This window comes from Mobula birostris, chromosome 4, assembly GCF_030028105.1.
Source record: "Mobula birostris isolate sMobBir1 chromosome 4, sMobBir1.hap1, whole genome shotgun sequence".
Classification (NCBI taxonomy): domain Eukaryota; kingdom Metazoa; phylum Chordata; class Chondrichthyes; order Myliobatiformes; family Myliobatidae; genus Mobula; species Mobula birostris.
In genome coordinates this window covers 93,601,099-93,628,730 of record NC_092373.1, presented here as the reverse complement: position 1 = coordinate 93,628,730, position 27,632 = coordinate 93,601,099, and the positions used below count along the sequence as shown (strand labels likewise).

The window sequence follows — 27,632 nt, the reverse complement described above, 5'->3', positions numbered from 1 at the left end:
TACAAGGCCTGGTTGTATCTCCAGTGGGAGTAAGAGGTCCCATGGCAGAAGAGGTGACCCTGAGTTTTGACCAGCAATATCCCTCAAACCCATGATCATTATCATAACCCATTACTTTGCTCAAACAGACAGTCCGTTTTCAATCAGCAGCTTTGAGAGTATTTCATTGGGAATTTGCAATTGCCGTATGTGATAGAAAATGTTTTAGAAAATGAGGCATTTCCAAACAGTTACTGTTGCCCATTGTTCCTCTATTCAGCTCCTTTCTCCTCCCACATTCACCACATTATGACATCTGCACATTAGAGTCGCTCCCCTCCAAGCTCCAAAAAAACAAGATCGATCCCAGCCTCTGCTGCTGTCTGTTTGGAGTTTGCATGTTCTCCTGGTGACCACATGGGTTCCCCCAACTTCTTCAGTTTCCTACCCACCCCCAGTTTGTAGGTCGATTGCCCTGCGTGTGTAGCTGAGTGGTTGAACCCGGGGGTGGGGTGCGGGTTGGGGGAGTTGATTGGAACGTAGAGAATCAATTGGGATTAGTGTAAATGAGCGATTGATGTTCGGCATGGACATGCTGGGCCAAAGTGCCTGTTGCCATTCTGAGTGGCTTCATGGTTTCAACTCATTCACTCCTCGGACACCTCCTCTTGCTGCTGGTCTTTAGCCTGAACTATTGCCCGTAGGTGTGTCCAGTGTTCACTGCCAGTCCTGGTGTTTGGGCTGGATTAGTCCAGTTTGCTTGGGCTGATGGTTTCAGTGAGTGGGACAAGACAGAACTGCAGCCCACAAGAAAATGCAGCTGATGGAATCTGCAGCAATACACAAAATACTGGAGTAACTCATCAGGTTAGGCGGAGTGTGTAGAGGGAGGCTTACATTCGATACTTTGAGTCAGGACCCTTCGTCTGGACTGGGAGAAGAGGGGGAGGATAGCCAATGTGGAAGGGAGAGATGGGGCAAGGGCTGGCAGGTGCCAGGTGGAGTTCAGTCCATTCAGTTCTGATAAAGGGTCTCAACCCAAATCATCAGATGTCCATTCCTCCCGACAGACCCGCCGAGTTCTTCCAGCGTTTTGAATGCTGATGGGGGTGGAGTGGTTATCCTCTGACCTGCCTCTGTCTTCCCCCCCCCCCACACCCTACTGCTAGGTCTCGTCTCTCGGGAGTGGTTCCGATCACATTATGGACGCCATATCGCAGTGTGAGCAGTACGTGAAAAGGCAAGGTGGGCAGGAGCGCCATGCAGCCTGGCGCCTGCTCTTCCGCAAGGAGATCTTCACGCCCTGGCACAACTGCAACGAGGACCTAGTCAGCACAGACCTCATCTACCAGCAGATCCTTCGCGGCATTCGGTTTGGAGAATATCTATTTGAAAAGGTAGGGAATCATGATAATTATGTACTATGTAATTAGCATCTCATTATCAGCAGTGTCTTCTAAACATGTTACAAAAACCAGCAGCTGGTTGGAATCTGGAAGGTGCTGTGTGAGCATGTGGTGGAGGCAGAGATTGTCACAACATTTAAGTGTCTGGTCCTGCACTTGAATTACCAAGGCAGAGAAAAACATGGTCCGTGTGCTGGTGCATGCGATTAGTTTAGAGGGGTTCTCATTGGTCAGCTGTGCTTTACCACCATTTGACTCGAAGGCTAAAACTTGTCTTCTGCTTCCCCAAAGTTCTTACTGAACCTCAGTCACAGAGTCAAGAGGTGCAGCATTGTGTAGGCCCTTTGGCCCATCTAGTCTTTGCTGACTATAAAAACCCATCTTCAGCAGTCCCTCATTTTATTCTCCCCACATTCCCAACAATTCCCACCACTCTCCTATGTACGCAGGATAATTAGGCTATGTCCACACTACGCCGGATAATTTTGAAAACGCCGGTTTCGAGTAAAAACGACAGGCGTCCACACTAAGCGTTTTTCAAAATATCTCTGTCCACATTAGACGGATATTTGGGTGAATCTCCTCCTACTGGGCATGCGCAGGACACACATAAAACAAGCGAAGAGGAAACGGTATACTTATTGGGCGTTTGTCCAGTTACAGAGTAGAAAAACTTTAAAGGAATTGCTCTTGGCTCTCGCGGAGGAGGACTTAAAACTTAAAAAAAAAACAAATACTGGAGCGTATGGAGGCAACCGACAGGGAGTTCACAGACAGTACGACCCAGCTGACGACGAACATTGAAAATCTCTGTTGCATTAATAAAGCACCTTGTTAAATGCATAAAACGTCTGCATCAGCGTAACCTTGTATTTCCATACAATGTTACATTAGGCTGTTACACATCTATTGTCAGAGAAGTACTTGCATAAATAGGTAAACCACCTTCATACAAGCAAGGACAGAAAACTGGGCGAAGGTAGTATACGTATTTATTCAGTAAGCTTTGGGTCAAAGTATTTGGTGAGTACATTTCTAACCCTTCTGGCTTCAGTCTCGTCTGTCTGTTCTGAAATTGTTAGGTGGTGGCGTTCAAGAAAACAACGAACATCTGTTCCGGCACGTCATGACAGCATTTTTAAATACTCAAAAAAGCTCACGTTACAATTTAACTCTCACGCCGTTCACACTGACTGCGCGTTATAACAGCTTGCGCAGTACCAAGCAGAAGCAGAAAAAGCATTGTTGTTGTGGTGTTGTCATGACAACGTTTTAAAATCTCTCCGTTTACCCCATATACACTACGCCGGATATTAAGCGTTTTCAGATTTATTCACTCTGGACAGTGTTTTCGAAAATCTCCATTTTCGGGGGCTGAAAACGCCGGCTCAGTGTGGACGGGAGGGCAAAAGGAAGAGAAAAAGCTTTGTTTTCAAAATTATCCGGCGTGGAGTGGATGTACTCTTAGTATCCAATTAACCAGCCAGTAAACCGCCAGTTGTTTCATTGATTTGAGTGAAACACAACCACTCGACACTGGAAACATACCGTCAGCAGGCAGGATTCTACGTGATATGGTGGCTGCCAGTAAGCAATGTTAAGTTTTACAATCAAGTGATTCAAGAGCATTCTTCGCATAAAGCAAAGTACTTTATTACCACTTACTTCATTGTTTAATTTAGGTTTTGGCTGTTGAATGAAACACAAGCTCTGCATTAGAAACATTCAATTTGCCTGCTTAAAACATGTAGGCTTCTTTGCACAACTTTGGTATGTGGGAGGAAACTAGAGTGCCTGGTTGTGTGTGGTTATAGAGTAGTATGGCACAAAAACAGGCCCTTTGGCCCATCTAGTCCATGCCAACACCATCTAAACTGCCTACTCCCATCGACCTGCACCGGGACCATAGCCCTCCATACCCCCACCATCTAACTACCTATCCAAACTTCTCGTAAACGTTGAAATCGAGCTCACATGTACCACCTGTGCTGGCAGCTCATTCCACACTCTCACAACCCACTGAGTGAAAAAGTTTCCCCTCATGTTCCCCTTAAACTTCTCACCTTTCACCCTTAACCCATGGCCTCTGGTTGTAGGCTTACCCAACCTCAGTGGAAAGCGCCTGCTTGCATTTACCCTTACCCTAGCCCAAGTGCATACTCTTCACTTGCCAGCCCATGTCAAGGTATCGCCCTGCATCTCAGTCGAACCTCACTCAGAAAGGACGGCTGCTTCTGTCCGCGGTTAAGGCTGGGTCAAGGGTCACAGGAAGCCAAGCCGAACGATGTATTAGAACACTAGTTAGTATTTACTCCTTCCTTCTATGGCAGACTACTTAGTGTGATCAGCTGGGAGAGCGTGTGGGCAGTGGTATCTGATTATCTGGGTGGGGCTCTGCGGTTTACCAGGAGGTGATCGGGCTGGTTAACTGGTGTCATTACAAACGCGCAGGAGGAAGAGCTGGTGGAGATCGCTGCCAAACATTACTACACAAGGTTTGGAGTGGGTGCTGAGGCTGAGAAGGGGCTGGAGGTTGTCCGAACTTGTATCTCCACCAAACTCTTACAGAACAGATCCCCAGAGGAATGGAGTCAACAGATCACGGAATCAGTGAAGGTGAGTAAGGAACCTTATTCTCCAGAGAGGTTTATTCCTGGGAGTAACTGGGAGAAATGAAAGCTGGTTGCTTGACAACCATGCAACCATTGGAACAGGACACAGCTCTCCAGTGCTGTCAGTTCCTCACGCTCTATCTGCAGGAATATTCCAGTATCTCCCAGAAATGCCAAGCAAACTGAGTTTGGGTAATTCAGGAACCATTCCTATTGATTGGAATGGGTGGGTCAAGGGTCATGGGAATCTGCCAGCCAATGGGCAGAGGTGGGGAAAGTTCACCTTCACAAAGGCACTGCCTTTCACACCCAGATCACAATAGAGTTGGTGAACACCCCAGCAGCAGCTCACTGCTGCTGCACTGTGGTGCACACCTGCTGCAGTGTTGGAGCCTCGCTACTAGTCTGCCTGCAGGGGAAGGTGTCAGAGTGGATGGGGTTGTGCCTGTAGACAGATGTAAGGTACCTGCTCACACGTCTGACAGATGGGTCAGCTGCCCACTGTACAGGCTATAACTCCTGGGTGGTTCCGGTGCAGTGGAGTGATATCGGCAACTGCTCCCTGTGGGTCTTTAACGCACAGTGACTGTAGGCTACAGGACCACATATTATGGGAGCCACGTGTTATGGAGGCTGGGAAATACCTCCTTAGTGAGAGAGATCAGAGGAGAATGGACAGCCTGGGGAGTGGTGTGCTGAAGAGCACCTCCGAACATAAAACACATAAAACCTTGACGTGGAACAGAATATCATGAGCATATACTCAGTGGGCACTTTATTTGGCCTGGCGCATGCACATATTCAGCAGATGGGAGGGACAGGAGTGCAACTCCACTCCCTCCCTCACCTACTGTGTCCTTTGCCACCATCAGCATACTTGTACACACACGTGTACAGGCTCTCACAGAATTAAATGCACACACAAAGATACATGCACAGCAATGCAGACTCATACGCCATGGACACTTTACTAGGTACACCTGCTCGTTAATGCAAATATCTAATCAGCCAATCATGTGGCAGCAACTCAATGCATAAAAGCATGCAGCCGTGGTCAAAAGGTTCAATTGTTGCTCAGGCCAAACATCAGAATGGAAAAGAGCAACACACACAAAATACTGGAGGAACTCAGCAGGCCAAGCAGCATCTATGGAAATGAATAAACAGTCAATGTTTCAGACCAAGATCCTTCATCAGAATTGGAAAGGAAAGGAAAAGACACCAGAATAAAAAGGTCGGGGGTTGTATGTGATCTAAGTGGCTTTGACCATAGGATAATTGTGGGTGCACAATTATTGGTGGGGGTGATTTGAGTATCTCGGAAACAGCTGATTTTTCTGGGATTTTCATGCACAGCAGTCTCTAGAGTTTACAAAAAGTGGAGTGAAAAACAAAAATCATCCAGTGCGTGGCAGTTCTGTAGGCAAAAATGCTTTATTGATGGGAGAGGTCAGAGGAGAATGGCTGGACTGGTTCAAGCAGATAGCAAGGTGACAGGAACTCAAGTACCAACTATTTCAACAATGGTGTGCAGAAGGGCATGTCTGAACACACAACACATCAAACTTTGAACTGGATGGGCTACAGTAGCAGAAGATTATGAACATACCTTAGTGGCCATTTTATTAGGTACAGGAGGTACACACACAAACATAGGAGAAGTATTTGGCCATTCAGCCCATTGAGTCTGTTCTGTCATTCCATTATGGCTGATTTATTATCCCTCTGAACCCCATTCTCTACCTGCTCCCCATAATCTTTGACTCCCTGATTAATGAACCTCTGCCTTAAATAGACACAATGATTTTTCCTTCACAACTATCTGTGGCACTGAATTCCACAGATTTGCCAGCCCTCTGGCTAAAGAAACTTTTCTTCATCTCTTTTCTAAATGGACATCCCTCAATTCTGAGGATGTGTCTCTGGCCCTAGACTCCTCCACTATAGGAAACGCTCTTCTACATCCACTTTATTCAGACCTTTCAATATTCGACAGGTTGCAATGAGATCCCCCCTCATCTTTTAAGCTCCAGTGAGTACTGGCCCAGAGCCATCAAACACCCCTCATATGTTAACACTTTCATTCCTGGGATCATTCTTAGGAATATCCTCTGGACCCTCTCCAATGTCAGCACATCTTTTCATAGATAAGTGGCCCAAAACTGCTCTCAGTACTCCAAGTGCGGTCTGACCAATGCCCTATAAAGCTTCCGCATTACATCCTTGCTCTTATATTGTAGTCCTCTTGAAATGAATGCTGACCTCGCATTTGCCTTCCTCACCACCGACTCAAGCTGCAAATTAACCTTTAGTGAATCCTGCACGACAACTCCCAAGTCTTCCTGAACCTCTGATTTTTTTTCTCCCCATTTAGAAAATAGTCTATGCCTTTTTTCCTTCTGCCAAAGTGCATGACCATCCACTTCCCTACAATAAATTCCATCTCCCACTTCTTTGCCCATTCCCCCAATCTGTCTGTCATCTGCATACACCCTACTGCCTCAATGCCTCCTACCCCACCACCTGTCTTTATACCATCTGCAGACTTGGCCACAAAGCCATCAATTCCTTCATCCAAGCATCGACATATCACGCAAAAGTGATATATAGCAGGTATCATAGGTACAGGTGAAAGAGCGATGGACACATGTTGATAAATTCTCACAGATATGTATGCACATGCATGAACACACAGACACAGGCAAATGGATGCCCATCCATGGATACATATGATTATGTATTACATTTATATATACTGATACATGCACCAACACACACACATATAGACAGATCCACACACTCACAGATACACATATGTACAGTACACTGATGCAAAAGGATAACACACAAATATGCATACATACTCACAGATACAGGAACACCTTAGCATGCATGGATACACAAAAATATAGACAACTAGATCACCACAGATACAGAGCCAGATACATACAGGTCCACACACAGATATACAGCACTTGTGGGCATGCTCACATACACACACACTCTCAGGCACGTCAACAGGCATATATACTCACCTGAGGCTCAGTCTATGAGGGACACATCGGTTTACTGGACCCAAATGGTTTCAATGGCTGCATACATTCTGGCTGACTGCAAAGTCACTTCTCAACAGACAGTATCCTGTTAGAGGTTTATGTTCAACATTGCAATTAATTATCTGTCTCTACGTGTGCGAGAGTGTGTGTGATTCATCACTGATCTCTCGACTATTTGTGACAGAGGTTGTTCAGCACCGAGAAACCGGACCCTTTTTCTCTCAAGGCCCAGCTGGTAGACCTTGTGCGCATGAAGTGGCCCTTGCTGTTCTCCAGGTTTTTTGAAGCTGCAAAGTTTTCAGGTACTGGGTGTGGGAATGGCTATGAATGTGAAGATGTGTGTAACACTCTATTTATGCAAGTGCATATGTCTCTGTGCGCGTGTGTACATGCCTGCAGTACAGCGCGCTGACAGTGCCAGAGACCCAGGTTCAATCCTGAGCTCAGCTGCTCTCTGTGTGGGTTTTGCACTTTCTCCCCGTGACTACGTCCGTTTTCCCTGGATGTTCCAGTTTCCTCCCACATCCCAGGGACGTGTGGGTTTGTAGGTTAAATTGCCCTGAGTGTGTAGGCGAGTGGTGGAATCGGGGGGATTTGATGGGAATGGGGGGGGCGAATGAAATACGACAGGTGTAAACTGATGCTGGATGGTCAGCATGGTGCAGATGGCTGAAGTACGTTTGCTGTGTGGTGTGACTCGCTGGCTAACCTGTGTGAGTCCGTGGTTTAGATGCGACAGCAGCCATGAGCCATGTTTCTGCTGTCCCTGCAGGACAGACCTGGGCAATCCCTGGTCACCCACACCCAAGTGACATGCTGGGGGGAGGAACAAAGGATCGTGTCACCAAGCTGCCCCTGCCCTTGGTACGTAGAGTCAATGACACGGGGAGGAGGGAAGGAACTGCAGACCAACAGGACAGTGGTGGATGTCCTTAGCCTTTGGCAGGGACCGTGGGCAGGTAGGCTGGGCTGTCGCTTCACTCACGTGCCATTCACTTCCAGGGCCCACCCACGTCCCAAACAAGCTGGTGGTTGCTGTCAACTGGCTTGGCCTCAGCCTTGTGGACAAGACTGAGAGAGTCCTGTGGAAATGTTCCTTCCCGGAGATCACCGGAGTGAATACAAACAGGTCAGAGCTCCAGAAAATGGGCTTCCCTTGCAGTATATTCTCCCTCACTCCTGCAACTCCCTCCATTTGGAATGCTCCTCACCCTCTTCTTCTGTCCTCCCACATCAGCTACATCTGCCACTGGTGTTGGCTGAGGCTTTAAAACCCTATCCGTTACTTCTTTCTTCTTCTCTACAGCTCAGTGCTCTGGGATCTGGATTGGTGTTCGGGCTGAAGTCAGACCAAGGACAGGGATCGGGCTGTTGGGCAGAGTTCACAGAAGTGTAAAGGTCATGAGAGGGTGGAGGTTGCATGAAGTTGAAGGTCACTACAGTAAGAGGTTGAGCTGAGGGTGGAGATCATGTTGAGGTTGGGGAGGTCACACTATGAAGGAGGAAGGAGGGGAGGATTGAAGCACATCAACTTTTTGGCAGCCATTTCAGTGAGCTGATGTAAGTGGCAGCCACCAGCTGGCAAGGGTCAGTGTGGAGGGAGGTGGTTGTGGTAACAGGATGGAACAATTCTTGTGGTCACAGAAGGAGTATTGTATAAGCCCGGGGCAGTCAGCTGAAGCCGATTGGTGAGGAGCTGGGTTGGAAATGGAACAATGGGCAAAAATGTTGGGCTTCCTGGACAAGACCGGTGTGAGCTGAGGTCTCCACTTACTTTGATGTGGCTGGTGTCTGTCAACTCTGCCAATAAGTATTTGGCTTGCAGTGTTTTGTAACCTCCAACACATGGCTGTTCCACACAGAGCTTCGAAGCTGTTTGGGCAAAGTGTGACTGTGAGCACCCTGCAGGGTGAGGAGTGTACCCTCACATCTGGGCACGCTGCCGACATCGCTGATTTGCTCATGATGTTTCTCAACGGTCTGAAGGTGAGGTCAGAGTATGCGGTGGCACTGCTCAACAGTCCCAAGCAAGGTACGGTAAGCATTTACACCAATTCCCTGGCGCCATTCAAAAGCACCTGACAACTTTGTCTACAGACCAAGCCTTTTCACTGAAATGTGCAGAGTAAAGAAGCAAGAGTTATCCAATAGCTAAAATCTGCTGGGCTAATTCATTGTTACTTCTTCCAAATGTTTGATGAAGTTGGTTAAATATTAACTTCTCTCAATAAATCCTCGCTGACTTTCTCTGATTAACCTATCCTTTCCAAATATTGATTTCCGCTAATCCATAGAACTTTAGTTGTCCAATAAGTTACCTCTCACCAGTACAGCAGTAACAGCTGAGCCATTTTCAGCCTCACACCTGAGCAAAGGGTGTTGAAGGAATGAAGTTTAGAACCACCAATATTTCCTACTTCTTTTAAAAGTGTTGTATTAATTGTGCGTGGGACTAGTGATTTTGCTACTGTTAGTAGTCATTTCGGTTTAGAATGATAAGAGTCATGGAGTGCCTCAGCACAGACACAGGCCCTTTGGCCTCTCTAGTCCATGCTGAACTAGTCCTATTGACCCAAATCTGGACAATAGTCCTCCATACCCCTTCTATCCGTGTACTTATCCAAACTTCTCTTAAATGTTGCCATCAAACCCATATCCACTGGCCACTCGTTCCACACTTTCATCACCATTGGCGTGAAGATCCCCCTCAGATACTTCTTAAATATTTCACCTTTCACCCTTAACCTATGACCTCTAGTTCTAGCCTCACCCAACTTCAATGGAAGAAGTCTGCTTGCATTTACCTTATCTTACTCTTCGTAATTTTGTATACCTCTCTTGAATATTCTCTCATTCTCCATGCTCCATGAAATTAAATCCTAACTTTATAAATTATATATATTAACATCTTTGTAAATTTTCTCTGTACTCTTTCAATGCTTTTGATATCTTTCCTACAGGCAGGTGACTAGAACTGCCACAATACTCAAATTAGGCCTTGCCAAATTCTTTCATATCTTCAACATAACGTCCCAACTCCTGTACTCAATACTCTGATTTATGAAGGCCAGTGTGCCAAAAACTCTCTTAATGACCCTATCTACCCTTGATGCCACTTTCAAGGGATTAAGATCTGTGTTCCCAGATGCCCTTTGTTGTGCTGCATATCTCAGTTCACTATGATTCACTGTATAACACCTCCTCTCCTTCATATCCTTCCTTTTCAATGCCTGTATCACTTCCTTCCTCCATTAAACCACATCTGCTTTCTGCACACAGAGGTTACAATGCTCTTTCTCATTACAGGGGGTTTACCCACTAATTTTCTTCAGGAACATCCCTTGCCCCCACCCCTACCCCCATAACCCCCAACTTCACTTTTATTTCCTCCAGGCTTTCTGCATTGTTTGTTTCAGAGTCAAGGAAAAGGCTCTTCAGCCTATATTCATGCCAATAATCAAGAAACAATTTATACTAATCTGTCATCTCCACATATCGTTACCCTCCCCTTATTGCTCCTCAGTATGTACTTTCAGAATCTATATTACTGAGTGAAGTTAAGAAATGTATCCAGCTTTAAATAAAGTTTGAGGTTATCAATTGATATGAAACCAATTGTAAATTTTAAATGCCCTTGATAATATTTTATTAACCAAAGGTGAAAGGATTTACAAGGCAAAGGCCATTTGAGGTCACAGTTCAGCCATGAACTCAGCAAATAGTGGACATTTCATGTTCGGATTTCATTAAGAAACTGATTGATCTTATGTTCCTAAGACCGAGGCAGATGAATTTGTGGTGGGTGAATAGAGAAACAAAAGGAAGGGTCTGCTTCAGGCTGGAAGATGATGGAGATTAAATACCAAAGGATACTTCAAGAGGACTTAACTGCAAAGCTCCTTCGAACATCCTGAGATTATGTAAAACACTATATTAATAAAAGTCTTCCTTCTGAGGTCTAAACACTGAAATATCTATCAGATTTGTTCCTTCATCTGTTCATCAACAATACTGTTTTCTACCAGATTTCTATAGTATCAGACCCCACAATCTAACTGTTCTGCTACAGAGGGTGTCCTTATAGGTTAACTGTAACTCTATTCTGTTGGGCCCTACAGTTTATGTGTCTTTTGTGTCTGATCCTACAGTCTAATGATCATCTGTTGTGCCTGACCCTACAGTCTAACTGTACTTCCATTGTGTCTGACCCTATAGTCTAGTTGTATCTCTATTGTGTCTGACCCTACAGTCTTCTTATAACTCCATTGTGTCTGATCCGACAGTCTAGTTGTATAACTATTGTGTCTGACCCTACAGTCTTGTTGTATCTCCATTGTGTCTGACCCAACCGTCTAGTTGTATCTTCATTGTGCCCGATCCAACAGCCTGGTTGTATTGCCGTTGTTCTGACCCTACAGTCTGATTGTATTGCCGTTGTGTCTGATCCAACAGTCTAGTTGTATAAGTATTGTGTCTGACCCTACAGTCCAGTTGTATCTCCATTGTGTCTGACCTTACAGTCTGGCTGTATCTTCATTGTGCCCGATCCAACAGCCTGGTAGTATCGCCGTTGTTCTGACCCTACAGTCTGATTGTATTGCCGTTGTGTCTGACCCTACAGTCTAGTTGTATTTCCATTGTGTCTGATCCTACAGTCTGATTGTATTGCCATTGTGTCTGATCCTACAGTCTAATTCTATCTCGATTGTGTCTGACCCTACAGTCTAGTCGTACCTCTATGATGTCTTGTCCTGTAATTTAACTGTATCTCTCTGTCGACCCTATTGCCTTATGGTGTTTATGTAGTGTCTGACTCTACAGTTTAATTGTACTTTGTGGTGTTTGTCTTTAGAATAAAACCCTTTGCGTTCTTCAGTGCAAAGTTTAATTTTCTGTCACATTTTTCTTTTCCAGATGACCCCATCTTCCTAAAATTTGAAAAGGGAGATTTGATCAAGCTGTTGAAAACTGAGGAGAATACTCAGATTCAAGATCACAGCTGGGTTCAGGGGTTGAATGAGCGTACGAGACAGAGGGGAAGTATTTTCCTGGCGTCTGTCTACATCATTCCTATCCTCGAGAAACCTTCAACAGATGTGCTGGTATGTTGGCTCATTAGTATTTGTATAGAAATGAGCTCCTTCTGGGTCTACGTACTGGCCACTGTCTCTTGGCTGAGGCCCTGCCCTTTGTCGTGTTTGGGGAGCATTGCCCTTCCCATTCTCTCTCTCTCTCTGGTTGTCCATTGAAATCCGATGACGACGTCCACTCCTTTAACAGTGAGATCTTTGATGACAATACAGTCCTATCCTGGACCCACAAGCTCTATTGCAGGTGAGACATGTATATGTGGTAGTGATGGCAACCATGGCTGCATTTCTCCTGGATCTCTTCTGCTGTCTTCTGGTTGTTCTTTCCATCTCCAGAATACGAACCCCGTCCCTACACAGCCGTTGCCAAGTGGTACGGTCAACAGCAACACCCTCCAGGTCCTCGGGTCTGATCTTGCACTTCCTTAAAGCATTCTTCATCTGATCCTTATAGTGCTTCTTCAGCCCTCCAGCTGAGCGTCTACCATGACGTAGCTGGCCGTATAACACTCTGCGGGGTAGCTGACATGGGGGCATCCTTATCACGTTCCCCAGCCACTGCAGCTGACGCTGGGTGATCACGGCCTCAATACTCCTGCAGTTGGTCTTTACAAGTATTTCAGTGTGAGGCACCCGCTCACGCCAGGTAATTCCCAGGATGAGCTGGAGGCAGCTTATGTGGAAGCACTCCAAGGACTTGATGTGACGGCTGTAGGTTATCCAAGCTTCGCAGCTAACCGCTTGGTGACACAAACCGCTTGGTATACAGTGACCTTTGTGGAGGGACGAAGGCGCCTGTTCTGAAAGACTCTACGCCGAAGTCTCCCAAAGGCAGCTGATGCCTGTTTAATGCGGCTCTGGATGCCGTTGTCAATGCCGCTATCCTCAGAGAGAATGCTCCCCAGGCATTTGAAAGATGGCACTACTGACAGCTTTTCATCACCAACAGTGAAGGCAGGTAGAGTGGGTGGGACACTGGTACTCCACTGGCAAACCACTTCTGTCTTGGTGGTATTGACAGTCAGCCCCATCCTGCTGTACGCTCTCACCGTCACAGCAAGGACAGTCTGAAGATCCTCTGGAGTATGGGCCACAAGAGCACAGTCGGCTGCATACTGCAGCTCCAGGACCCACTCTCTGCAGAGTTTGGTGGTTGTGTGGAGTCTCCTGATGTCAAAGAGGTTGCCATCTAATCCGACGTCCACTGCCATACTGCTGCACTCTTCAGTCTCGTTGTGGAGAAGCTTGGTAACACACAAGAGGAAGATGTTAAAGAGCACTGGTGCTAGCACACACCCCTGCCTCACCCCTGCGTGTACAAGGAAGGGCTTGGACTCTTGTTCTCCAATGGTCACCCGAGCAGTCATCCCATCGTCGCACTGGCGGAGGATGTTAACAAATTTATTGGGACAGCCAAACCTAAGGAGGACATCCTATAAGAGCTCTCTTTACACAGTGTCGAATGCTTTGGAGAGGTCGACAAAGGCCATAAACAGGTCCTGATGTTGCTCCCGGCACTTTTCCTGAAGCTGCCGGGCTGTAAAGATCATGTCGATAGTGCTCCTGTTCTTCCTAAATCCACTCTACGATTCAGGTAGCATTGACTCGGTGATGTTGCTGATGAGTCTCTGAAGCATCACCTTAGCCAGGACCTTTCCAGCGACAGAAAGGAGTGATATGCCCCTACTATTGCCGCAGATGGACTTGTCACCTTTGTTCTTATAAATGACAACAATGTTTGCATTTCTCCATTGCTGTGGGATGTTCTCATCAGTCCAGGCCTTGGTGATGTACTGGTAGAGGGTGCATATACACACGTACCCTCCGTTCTTCAGTGACTCAGGGGTATTATTAGTGCCAGGGGACTTTTTGTTCTTAAGGGAATGGACAGCTGATAGAACCTACTGGAAGGTTGGTGGTAGACTGAGGTCGTGGATAGGAGGAAGTTCAGGCAGTTCATCCAGGATGGTGGGGTCTGTGTCAGAGTCCTGATTAAGCAGGGTGTTAAAGTGCTCAGCCCACCTCAGCAGAATGGTATTCTGATTCTTCAGAAGTGTTAGACCATCTGCTGTTTTCAGGGGAGTAACGCATCGATTTATTGGGCCGTAGATGGTTTTGACAGCATTGTAAAAATTATGCATGTCATTATTATCGGCAAAGGACTGGATTTCATGTGCCTTTTCAGTCCACCACTCATTTTGTATGGCTCGTATTGTCTTTTGCACTTTCCTCCGAGCTGCCTGCCAATGCTGCCTGATGCTGATGGGTGAAGGGTTGTCTAAAGTTGCCCAGTGTGCTTTGTGCAGGACCTTAAGCAAGTCGTGGATGGTGTCTGAGTTATCGTCAAACCAGTCTTGGTGGTTCCTGCTCTTATGGCTGATGGATTGGGCTGCTGCCTCATAGAGCGCAGAGCTGATATAGGTCCACTGTTGTTCCATGGTATTTTCTGAGCTCAGACAAGGTTCCAGCTCCCTTAGTTTCTCAGCTAGGATGGTTAAAACTCAGTTCTTGCTTCTGTGTTTCTCAGGCGGTTGCAATTTAGCTGCTTTTTATTGGGTTTTTGCAGCCGCAGGGGGGGATGCACTTTCATATGGAGCTTGGCCACAATCATATGGCCGCATAGTGCTCTCTGCTTACAGCTATTGCCACTGGCTAGCCTTCTTAATAGAGGGTGAAAAGAGGAGCTGAGTGTGTAAGCCTCCTCCTGCCAGTACAGAGCCTCTCCATCACCAAGACTCCTGCAGTGCCTCCTCGGGGCCACACACGGAAACTGGGTATCTTACAGTCCAGGCTAAACTGCAGGGGATCTCGGAGCAGCAGTAGGCCCCAGAGACGTAGCGTGCAGGCTCACCACTGTGTGGATGTGCCCTGGCACCTGTCAACCACTGTCCCAGCTATGGGCAAACAGTCCCACTGTCTTGTGGTAAGTCTGTTGAGACAAGGCTAAGGGAGCACACCTCGACAGAAAAGCAATGCGCTGGCGCTGCACAATAGGCGGGCCTTAACAGACATAGGACCCGGCAGCCTCCTGCAGCCAAGGTGTGGGACCGGTTGCCCTGGGATCACCCTTGCCACCGGGATTTACCTCATCATGGTGAAGATAGTGCTACTACTGGGGATGGCGCACCCCCTGTGGCACTTTAAAACCTTCCTTGCGCAGTTCTCCTCCTCTGACCACGGTGAACAATACGTGGACCTTCCCATTACAGAGCTAAGCAATTCCCTGATGCACAGCAAGAACTCCCACCCTTTACAGGCCTGTATATTCGCTTCCCAACTGTTACAGGGCCAAGCGTTCCTCCTGTTCTGTGCCATCTAGAAAACACACTGCACCTACTCATGCAGGCTACTCTGACAGCACCTCCCAAAGGAATGATTCCTGCCCCCAAAGAGGTCAAGTGTAGAAGGGACACGGACACATCACCATCTGCAAGTTGTGCTTCACGTCACACATCATCATGACTTGGAAACGTATCCCATTTCTGTCATCACTGCATCTATCCCGGTACTCTCTCCTCTACAGCATTGTGCGAGCAACTTCACCAGTGGGCTGCAGCAGTTCAAGAAAACAGCCTACCCTCATCTTCTCAAGAGTACTTCGAGATGGGCAATTAAATGCCCGTCATACTGATGGTACCCAGATCACTGTGAAATAAATACATTTTGGAAATAACAATTTAAGAGAGTGTGAGGGGGGAAAAAAAGTCCAGCTTACTCATTTGTCTTCAACAGTAGCTGGAATTGATCAATAAATAACAGTGACCCTTGCAGAATCGTAACAAGTTTACACAGTGTTATTGTAGTTTTATGAAGGGAAATTATTGTTTGTTTAGTTTATTTGATGTAACTAGCTGAGTAAGTAAGGGGGAAGCAAGTTGTATGGCATCTCTGGGCTTTCAAGCACCATTTGATAAATTACCACGTAAGATGATGTAAGAATTCAGAGTGAAGGGTTGAGCATAAGGTTCAGTGTGAGTAATGAAAGCAGGGCTGGCCAGTTCCAGTTCGATGGATCAGTCCTGTGGTCTCGGGAATTCTGACTATCTTAGATGAAAAAGTAGAGCTTCACTGATGATACAAAGTGGTGAAGCAGCAGCTAAGGATCTATAAAGGCAGGCAAGCAAGCGGCTAAGGGAGTGCGCTCAAGTGTGAAGTTACCTACGGTGATTGTGAGACAAGGGCCAGAATATTTCTTTAAATGGGAGAGACCTGAAAATTATAGAGTCAGTGTGGACTCGCTGGGCGGGAGAGTCTGTTCCTTTGCTGTGTGCCACTGCATCCAGCACCTGTCAGGTTTGATAAGTCTAACCAGCTGCCTGAAAACCCAAGGCGATACCACCTAATAACCCCACATCTGTCAAAACTCAGGAAATGCCATTGTTTAAATGTCGGAAACTGTGATAAACCTGTGAATGTGTTCTTCCTGAACTGATCAGTCACTCCCTTATCGCAGTGCCCTGCCGTAAGCCAGTACTCAGCTCCTGCATTTTCCATTGGCAGGGTTTGATCCGCATGTCTCCCGACCAGCGGCGCCAGGCCACACAGACTAACCTTCCAGATGAAGTGGAGGCCAAGCTCTACACGCTGGAGGAGTTCTCCTACCACTACTTCAGGTTCACCTCGCTTCTTGACTCTCCAACAGATATGCCATCTTTTAACTTTATTCTGTCTTTGTTTATGAAGAGTTTTTCTGAATAGCTCACTGCGAGTTAAGTGGAGAGGGAGGTCGTGTTCCGGAAGCAGTGGGTCTGTAGAAGGACTTAGACATTAGGAGAAAGGGCAAAGAAATGGCAGATGGAATATAGCGTAGAGAAGTGTACTTTGGTAGAAGGAATAAAGGCATAGACTATTTTCTAAGCGGGGAGAAAATTCAAAAATCAGAGATGCAAAGGGACTTGGGAATTCTTGTGCAGGATTCCCTAAAGATTAGCTTGCAGGTTGAGTTGGTGGTAGGGAAGGCAAATGCAATTTTGGCCGTCATTTCAAGAGGATTTGAATATAAAAGTAAGGATGTAATGCTGGCTTTATAAGTACTTTTTCAGACCAGACTTGGAGTATTGTGAGCAATTTTGGGTCCCTTATTTAAGAAAAGAAGAGGAGCACCTATCCTAAGAAAGGATGTGCTGGCATTGGAGAGGGCCCAGAGGAGGTTCACAAGGATGGTTCCAGTATGAAAGAGGTAACGTATGAGGAGTGTTTGATAGCTCTGGGCTTGTACTCACTAGAGTTTAGAAGAATGCCAGCTATCTCACTGAAACCTATTGAATGTTGAAAGGCTCAGACAGGATGTGGAGAGGATATATCCTATAGTGGGTAAGTGTAGGACCAGAGAGCACAGCCTCAGAATAGAGGGACATCCATTTAGAACAGAGATAAGGAATTTCTTGAGCTAGAGGGTGGTGAATCTGTGAAATTCATTGCCACAGACTACAGGAGGCCTGTCATTGGGTATATTTAAAGCAGACGGTGATAGGTTCTTGATTAGTAAGTGTGTCAAAGGCTATGGAGAGAAGGCATGAGAATGAGTGGAGAGGGATAATAAATCAGCCATGATGAAATGACAGAGCAGACTCGAGGGACTGAATGGCCTAATTCTGCTCCTATGTCTAATGAACTTATAATATGACTTGCCAAGCACAAAGCCATGTTGACTACCTCTTATCAGGCCCTGTTTATCCAAGTACTTGTATATCTTCTCTCTTTCTGTCTCTCTCTTTCTGTCTCTCTCTTTCTTTCTCTCTCTCTCTCTCTCTCTCTTCTCTCTCTTTTCTCTCTCTTTTCTCTCTCTCTTTCTCTCCCTCTCTTTCTCTCTCTCTCACTCTCTCTTTCTCTCCCTCTTTCTCTTCCTCTTTCTCTCCCTCTTTTTCTCTCTCTTTCTCTCTCTTTTTTCTCTCTCTCTTTCTCTCCCTCTCTTTCTCTCCCTCTTTCTCTCTCCTTCTTTCTCTCCCTCTTTCTCTCCCTCTTTCTCTCTCTTTTTTCTCTCTCTCTCTTTCTCTCTCTCTTTTCTCTCTCTCTTTCTCTCCCTCTCTCTCTCTCTTTCTTTCTCTTTCTCTCTCTCTTTCTCTTGCTCTCTCTCTCTTTCCCTCGCCTAGCATTGTGAGAGAGCCGGTACAGAGCACCGTATGACAGGTTTCCTTCTCAGTGGAACAGAAGGCCCAGAGTTGATGCTTCTTGTGAATTAGATCTGTTGTGTTGAGTGTGACTGAGTTGTAGATGGTATTAATCAGACTCTTTTGCTCCTTCAGGTCCCCAGGTAAAGAGTCGATGAGCCGAGCGGTGTTTGCAAAGGCTCGTGTGAAGGACCGGATCTGGGCCTGTTCCAAGGAGCCACTGAGATTGCCTTTGCTGAAGAAAGTCTGTGCCAATCCAGAGATGGTGCAAGTGGCCTGCCAAAGCTTCACCGATATCCTTTCGGTCAGAGCAAGCGTCTTCAAAATCCACCTCAACCCCATATCTTAGAGTTTTCTGACCAAGAGAGCTGCTAGCAAAACCATATATATAAGGTTAAAGTTCAGATTGCACAGATATCCAGAACTCACTGTAATCACAGTAAATCTCCAACCCCCACTCCTGTCTGTCAAATCTCCAATCCCCACTGTCATCACAGTCGGATATCCGGTCCCCACTGTAATCACAGTCGGATATCCAGTCCCCACTGTAATCACAGTCGGATATCCAGTCCCCACTGTCATCACAGTCGGATATCCGGTCCCCACTGTAATCACAGTCGGATATCCAGTCCCCACTGTCATCACAGTCGGATATCCGGTCCCCACTGTAATCACAGTCGGATATCCGGTCCCCACTGTAATCACAGTCGGATATCCGGTCCCCACTGTCATCACAGTCGGATATCCGGTCCCCACCGTAATCACAGTCGGATATCCGGTCCCCACCGTAATCACAGTCGGATATCCGGTCCCCACCGTCATCGCAGTCGGATATCCGGTCCCCACCGTCATCGCAGTCGGATATCCGTCCCCACCGTCATCGCAGTCGGATATCCAGTCCCCACCGTCATCGCAGTCGGATATCCAGTCCCCACCGTCATCGCAGTCGGATATCCAGTCCCCACCGTCATCGCAGTCGGATATCCAGTCCCCACTGTAATCGCAGTCGGATATCCAGTTCCCACTGTAATCGCAGCTGAATATCCAATCCCCACTGTAATCACAGCTGAATATCCGGTCCCCACTGTAATCACAGCCGGATATGAGGAAGGGTTAGTTAGCAATCTTGTCGTGCGAGGCCCCTTGGGTAAGAGTGACCATAATATGGTGGAATTCTTCATTAAGATGGAGAGTGATATAGTTAATTCAGTAACAAAGGTTCTGAACTTAAAGAAGGGTAGCTTTGAAGGTATGAGACATGAATTAGCTAAGATAGACTGGCAAATGACACTTAAAGGATTGACGGTGGATATGCAATGGCAAGCATTTAAAGATTGCATGGATGAACTGCAACAATTGTTCATCCCAGTTTGGCAAAAGAGTAAACCACGGAAAGTAGTGCACCCATGGCTGACAAGGGAAATTAGAGATAGTATCAATTCCAAAGAAGAAACATACAAATTAGCCAGAAAAAGCAGCACACCTGAGGACTGGGAGAAATTCTGAGTCTAGCAGAGGAGGACAAAGGGCTTAATTAGGAAAGGGAAAAAAGATTATGAGAGAAAGCTGGCAGGGAACATAAAAACTGACTGTAAAAGCTTTTATAGATATGTGAAAAGAAAAAGATTGGTTAAGACAAATGTAGGTCCCTTACAGTCAGAAACAGGTGAATTGATCATGGGGAAAAAGGACATGGCAGACCAATTGAATAACTACTTTGGTTCTGTCTTCACTAAGGAGGACATAAACAATCTTCCAGAAATAGTAGGGGACCGAGGGTCTAGTGAGATGGAGGAACGGAGGGAAATACTTGTTAGTAAGGAAGTGGTGTTAGGTAAATTGAAGGGATTAAAGGCAGATAAATCCCCAGGGTCAGATGGTCTGCATCCCAGAGTGCTTAAGGAAGTGGCCCAAGAAATAGTGGATGCATTAGTGATAATTTTTCAAAACCTTTAGATTCTGGACTAGCTCCTGAGGATTGGAGGGTGGCTAATGTAACCCCACTTTTTAAAAAAGTAGGGAGAGAGAAACCTGGGAATTATAGACCGGTAAGCCTGACATCGGTGGTGGGGAAAATGCTAGAGTCAGTTATCAAAGATGTGAAACAGCACATTTGGAAAGCGGTGAAATTATCGGACAAAGTCAGCATGGATTTGTGAAAGGAAAATCATGTCTGACGAATCTCATAGAATTTTCTGAGGATGTAACTATTAGAGTGGATAGGGAAGAACCAGTGGATGTGGTATATTTGGATTTTCAAAAGGCTTTTGACAAGGTCCTGCACAGGAGATTAGTGTGCAAACTTAAAGTACATGGTATTGGGGGTATGGTATTGATGTGGATAGAGGTTGGCAGACAGGAAGCAAAGAGTGGAAATAAATGAGACCTTTTCAGAATGGCAGGCAGTGACTAGTGGGGTACTGCAAGGCGCAGTGCTGGGACCCCAGTTGTTTACAATATATATTAATGACTTAGACGAGGGAATTAAATGCAGCATTTCCAAGTTTGCAGATGACGCGAAGCTGGGCGTCAGTGTTAGCTGTGAGGAGGATGCTAAGAGGATGCAGGGTGACTTGGATAGGTTAGGTGAGTGGTCAAATTCATGGCAGATGCAATTTAATGTGGATAAATGTGAAGTTATCCACTTTGGTGGCAAGAACAGGAAAATAGATTATTATCTGAATGGTGGCCGATTAGGAAAAGGGGAGGTTCAACGAGACCTGTGTGTCATTATGCACCAGTCATTGAAAGTGGGCATGCAGGTACAGCAGGCAGTGAAAAAGGCGAATGGTATGCTGGCATTTATAGCAAGAGGAATTGAGTACAGGAGCAGGGAGGTACTACTGCAGTTATACAAGGCCTTGGTGAGACCACACCGAGATTATTGTGTGCAGTTTTGGTCCCCTAATCTGAGGAAAGACATTCTTGCCATAGAGGGAGTACAAAGAAGGTTCACCAGATTGATTCCTGGGATGGCAGGACTTTCATATGATGAAAGATTGGATTGGCTAGGCTTATACTCGCTGGAATTTAGAAGATTGAGGGGGGATCTGATTGAAACATATAAAATTCTAAAGGGATTGAACAGGCTAGATGCAGGAAGATTATTCCCAATGTTGGGGAAGTCCAGAATGAGGGGTCACAGTTTGAGGATAAAGGGGAAGCCTTTTAGAACCGAGATGAGAAAAAACTTCTTCACACAGAGAGTGGTGAATCTGTGGAATTCTCTGCCAGAGGAAACAGTTGAGGCCAGTTCACTGGCTATATTTAAGAGGGAGTTAAATATGGCCCTTGTGGCTAAAGGGATCAGGGGGTATGGAGAGAAGGCAGGTGCAGGGTTCTGAGTTGGATGATCAGCCATGATCGTACTGAATGGCGGTGCAGGCTCAAAGGGCCGAATGGCCTACTCCTGCGCCTATTTTCTATGTTTCTATGTTTCTATATCCGGTCCCCACTGTAATCACAGCCGGATATCCAGTCCCCATTGTAATCAGATATCCAGTTCCCACTGTACTCATTGGAGAGACTTCAGTGCACATTGTGAATACAACTGAGTCTACGCCCTTGGCTTATGCTGCACCCTAACACCAGCCCAATGGACTGCCTACTGTATATCAGTTCCTTGCTTCATGTTTGCAGGCCATGAGTATTATCATTCTCTCTTGTTGGCATCCCCTGATCTTAGGACGTCAGCTCCTGCTCCAGCCGAGGTTCTCACCTCCCTACCCACCCACTGAGAGACTTTTGCCATTGTTGCCCATTTTGGAGGGCAGAGCCAGGAGTTTCCCAAGGTTGGGATGTGCCAAGGCTGACGTCAGCACTGATTCCCCTGCCAGCAATGGATAACTATAACTCCAACTGTGAACCATGTCACAGTTGTTGTTAGCACCTAATCTGCCTGTTTTGTCACCCGACAACCCTCACCAAAACTGATTGAGCTGATCTGTCTGGGAATTAGGGGAAAATCCCAGATCCAGAGCGAAGCTGATGGTTCCAGTGTCCATAGAGATTTAGACTGTTGTTTGGGTTGGCTGGTAGAGCAAATAGAGTTGTCAATACTGGCCATGATTTATTTAATCGCTGAATATCCAATGGTTGGAATATGAGGAGAAACACCAGCATCTATTGAGGAATCCCAGTATGTGGGCACTGAGCTGGGGGCATGTGCAAGTCTGCCAGCAGCCTACAGCCCCAACATGAACTCAACTCAGGCAGTCAGTCTGGTGACTTTCTTCTCAAGTCCAAAACACGGACTTTGTACCTACCTGCCTGTTACTCGATCCCCCTCTCTGTTGTTTCCTTAATCATCGCTGTACCTATAATGAAGTACATGGGTGATTATCCAGGTAAGCTGTCCAAGGCTGGCACTCAGCTTACTGACCAGATATTTTCTGGAGCACTGCGGGAGGAGGCACTACAGGACGAAGTCTACTGTCAGATTTTGAAGCAGTTAACTGGCAACCAGAACAGGTAACCACTGAACTCAGACCTTGACTTCCAAATCCTCACTTTCTCAGAGCTCAGAGACTCATAGAGTCAAGTTGAGTTTATTGTCACATGCACGAGTACAGGTCTGCACAGGTGCAATGCAAGGCCTATATTACCTATATGCTAGGGAGGGATAGACTGGAAACAGGCCCTTTGGCCCATCAAGTCTGTGCAGTCAGTAGATGTGGGGATCTAGAGCCAAAAACAAATGCTAAAATTCATTTTAGTCCTGATGAAGAGGTTCAGCCCAAATTATAGATATTATATATATGCCTCCAAACATGCTGTCTGATCCACTGAGGTACCCTTGCAGTTTGAGTTTCTTATTGTTCGCATTGATTTCAACATCCACTGTTCCTCAATGAGCAGAATGTGCTCAGAGTCTAGTGTTTCCCATTGATCACACTGTGCCTGACATCCAGTGTTCTTTGCTGCCCACACCATGCCCAACATCCAGTGTTTTTCTTTGCCCACACTGTCCAACATCCAGTGTTCTTTGCTGCCCATACCGTGTCCAACATCCAGTGTACTTTACTGCCCATACTGTGTCCAACATCCAGTGTTCTTTGCTGCCCACACTGTGCCCAACATCCAGTGTTCTTTGCTGCCCACACTGTGTCCAACATCCAGTGTTCTTTGCTGCCTATACTGTGTCCAACATCCAGTGTTCTTTGCTGCCCACACTGTGCCCGACATCCAGTGTTCTTTGCTGCCCACACTGTGTCCAACACCCAGTGTTCTTTGCTATTCACACTGTGTCCAACATCTAATGTTCTTTGCTGCCCACACTGTGCCCAACATCCAATGTTCTCGGCTGTTCACGCTGTGCCCAACATCCAGTGTTCTTCTCTGTTCACGCTGTGCCCAACATCCAGTGTTCTTTGCCATTCACACTGTGTCCAACATCCAATGTTCTTTGCTGCCCACACTGTACCCAACATCCAATGTTCTCGACTGTTCAAGCTGTGTCCAACATCCAATGTTCTCGGCTGTTCACGCTGTGTCCAACATCCAGTGTTCTTCTCTGTTCACGCTGTGCCCAACATCCAGTGTTCTTTGCCATTCACACTGTGTCCAACATCCAATGTTCTTTGCTGCCCACACTGTGCCCAACATCCAATGTTCTCGACTGTTCACACTGTGCCCAACATCCAGTGTACTTTACTGCCCATACTGTGTCCAACATCCAGTGTTCTTTGCTGCCCACACTGTGTCCAACACCCAGTGTTCTTTGCCATTCACGCTGTGTCCAACATCCAGTGTTCTTTGCTGCCCACACTGCGCCCAACATCCAGTCTTCTCGGCGTTTACGCTGTGACCAACACCCAGTGTTCTTTGCTGTTCATGCTGTGTCCAACATCCAGTATTCTTTGCTGCCCACACTGTGCCCAATATACAGTGTTCTTTATTGACAACACTAACAGTCTGTGTTTGTTATTGATCACACTGTGCCCAACATCCAGTGTTCTTTGCTGCCCACACTGTGCCCAACATCCAATGTTCTCGGCTGTTCACGCTGTGTCCAACATCCAGTGTTCTTCTCTGTTCACGCTATGCCCAACATCCAGTGTTCTTTGCCATTCACACTGTGTCCAACATCCAATGTTCTTTGCTGCCCACACTGTGCCCAACATCCAATGTTCTCGACTGTTCACGCTGTGTCCAACATCCAGTGTTCTCGGCTGTTCACGCTGTGTCCAACATCCAGTGTTTTCTTCTCTGTTCACGCTGTGCCCAACATCCAGTGTTCTTTGCCATTCACACTGTGTCCAACATCCAATGTTCTCGGCTGTTCACACTGTGTCCAACATCCAGTGTTCTTCTCTGTTCACGCTGTGCCCAACATCCAGTGTTCTTTGCCATTCACACTGTGCCCAACATCCAGTGTTCTTTGCTGCCCACTGTGTCCAGCATCCAGTGTACTTTACTGCCCATACTGTGTCCAACATCCAGTGTTCTTTGCTGCCCACACTGTGTCCAACACCCAGTGTTCTTTGCTGCCCATATTGTGTCCAACATCCAGTGTACTTTGCTGCCCATACTGTGCCCAACATCCAGTGTTCTTTACTGCCCACACTGTGCCCAACATCCAGTGTTCTTTACTGCCCACACTGTGTCCAACATCCAGTGTTCTTTGCTGCCCACAGTGCCCAACATCCAGTGTTCTTTGCTGCCCACACTGTGCCCAACATCCAGTGTTCTTTGCCATTCACGCTGTGTCCAACATCCAGTGTTCTTTGCTGCCCACACTGAGCCCAACATCCAGTCTCCTCGGCGTTTACGCTGTGACCAACACCCAGTGTTCTTTGCTGTTCACGCTGTGTCCAACATCCAGTGTTCTTTGCTGCCCACACCGTGCCCAACATCCAATGTTCTTGGCTGTTTACGCTGTGCCCAACGTCCAGTGTTCTTTGCTGTTCACGCTGTGTCCAACATCCAGTGTTCTTTACTGCCCACACTGTGCCCAATATCCAGTGTTCTTTATTGACAACACTACCAGTCTGTGTTTGTTATTGATCACACTGTGCCCAACATCCAGTGTTCTTTGCTGCCCACACTGTGTCCAACTTCCAGTGTCCTTTGCTGCCCATACTGTGTCCAACATCCAGTGTTCTTTGCTGCCCACACTGTGCCCAACATCCAGTGTTCTTTGCAACCCACACTGTGCCCAATATCCAGTGTTCTTTGCTGCCCACACTGTGTCCAACGCCCAGTGTTCTTTGCTGTTCACACTGTGTCCAACATCTCGTGTTCTTGGCTGTTCACGCTGTGTCCAACGTCCAGTGTTCTTCTCTGTTCACGCTGTGCCCAACATCCAGTGTTCTTTGCCATTCATGCTGTGTCCAACATCTAGTGTTCTTTGCTGCCCACACTGTGCCCAACATCCAATGTTCTTGGCTGTTCACGCTGTGTCCAACATCCAGTGTTCTTCTCTGTTCACGCTGTGCCCAACATCCAGTGTTCTTTGCCATTCACGCTGTGTCCAACATCCAATGTTCTTTGCTGCCCACACTGTGCCCAACATCCAATGTTCTCGGCTGTTCACGCTGTGTCCAACATGCAGTGTTCTTTGCTGCCCACACTGTGCCCAACATCCAGTGTTCTTTGCTGCTCACATTGTGTCCAACATCCAGTGTTCTTTGCTGCCCACACTGTGTCCAACACCCAGTGTTCTTTGCTGCCCACACTGTGTCCAACATCCAGTGTTCTTTGCTGCCCACACTGTGTCCAACATCCAGTGTTCTCGGCTGTTCACGCTGTGTCCAACATCCAGTGTTCCTTGCTGCCCACACTGTGCCCAACATGTAGTGTTCTTTATTGACAACACTAACAGTCTGCGTTTGTTATTGATCACACTGTGCCCAACATCCAGTGTCACTGATTGATCAGACTGTGTCGATGTCCAGGGTCACAGTTTATTCATACTATATCTACCATCTAGTTAAGCTCTTTGACTATGTAATGTGTTGCTACCATTGTGAATTCTGTGTAATGTTGTACATTCTGGCCTACTGTGCAGGTCTAACAGGTCAGACTGAATGAGTAAATGGAAAAGAAAGAGAGGGCTGATAGACACAAATGGCCAGTCTGGATAGAAACAGTGAGAACAAGCAAGCAGGAGGTAGGGATAGAGCTCCTCCTGACCCCCACCCAAGGCAAGCTCCAAGGAACACTGTCCCTTCAAAGCACAGAGGCTTTCCATATCTGGTCTTTGTGGCTCTATTCAACCCCTCCCTATAGGGGGTTCCAGAGAAATGTCTGCTCCTTCTCCTGGGCAGCTAGCAACGTGGGGGTGGAAAATCAAATTGTTTCCAGTCTGGGACCACAATGTGAAGGAAAGTCCTCCTATTGTTGTAAGAGGCCAGGTGGTGGGCAGGTACTTGATAGCTTCCCATGTTGTTGTAATTCCCAGGTACAGCATGGACAGTGGTTGGCAGCTGCTCTGGCTCTGCACCGGGCTCTTCCCTCCCAGCAGCACGCTCTTCCCTCACGTCAGGGAGTTCCTTGAGAGTCGGCCAAAGGAGCGACTGTCGGCAGAGTGTATTCAGAGACTAACAAAGACTAAACGGTACAGTAACTACTCTTTACCCCACTCTGTAAATTTAGGAAACCCACTTAATATTGTATTGAAGATAAGCTAACCCTATGTTAATAATGACTGTGTTCTGAGGCTGAGCAAATCAGGAAGTGCAGTAACTTCACATAGTCTATGTTCACGTAGTTTGCTCTATGGTGGTTGTAAGAAATTGCGAGCGTGGGATGGATTTCTGATCACACCGACATCTTTGTGTTTGTTTTAAATAGTTGAATACATTTGGCCATTGAAATCAGGAATGTGATCAAACTGGATGTGTGTGACCCTGTGTGTGTAAGAGCATGCATGGGAGTCTGTTGTTAGTTTATGAGTGAGTGTCTGTGTGAGTGAGTGAGTGTATGTGTGTGTAAGTAAATGGGTCTGAAATTTTTAAGTGTGAATGAGTATTAAGGTATCTGTATATCATTGAATGGAAATGTGTATGCATGTATTAATGTGAAATCAGATATTTGTATATTAATCTGTGTGTAGATGAATGTGTAAGGGGTATACGTATGTGTATTAGTATGTGTGTATATATTAGTGTGTGTGTGTTAAAGTGTCCAGCAGGGTCTAGCACAAACTCCACTTGTAAATACATCAGGCCAGCCCGTGGCACTATCTTCCCCAGTGGTGAAGACTTGCCCTGCTGAGCTGTGTAGAGTGAGTGTCAGCTGTTGTCTCCACTGACAGATGTGGAGCTCGGAAGAACCCGCCACATGCAATGGAGGTAGAGGCCATCCAATGCTGGAACACCAAGATCCTGCACACAATCTTCTTCCCCAACGACACCAACCAGGTGAGCATCAGCCCAGG

The 27,632-nt window shown here is 46.6% G+C and overlaps 1 protein-coding gene across 1 annotated transcript in view; it reads left to right on the top strand.

Annotated features, from left to right (window-relative positions):
• LOC140197064 (unconventional myosin-VIIa-like) overlaps positions 1-27,632 on the top strand; it is a 262,976-nt gene that overhangs the window by 98,057 nt on the left and 137,287 nt on the right. Inside the window, exons 28-38 of the mRNA XM_072256983.1 lie at positions 1,149-1,376; positions 3,837-4,001; positions 7,238-7,355; positions 8,056-8,182; positions 8,916-9,085; positions 11,968-12,155; positions 16,644-16,756; positions 18,389-18,546; positions 22,570-22,723; positions 26,655-26,810; positions 27,510-27,615. Coding sequence (XP_072113084.1) covers positions 1,149-1,376; positions 3,837-4,001; positions 7,238-7,355; positions 8,056-8,182; positions 8,916-9,085; positions 11,968-12,155; positions 16,644-16,756; positions 18,389-18,546; positions 22,570-22,723; positions 26,655-26,810; positions 27,510-27,615 — 1,683 coding nt within the window. The remainder of the gene's footprint in view (positions 1-1,148; positions 1,377-3,836; positions 4,002-7,237; positions 7,356-8,055; positions 8,183-8,915; positions 9,086-11,967; positions 12,156-16,643; positions 16,757-18,388; positions 18,547-22,569; positions 22,724-26,654; positions 26,811-27,509; positions 27,616-27,632) is intronic.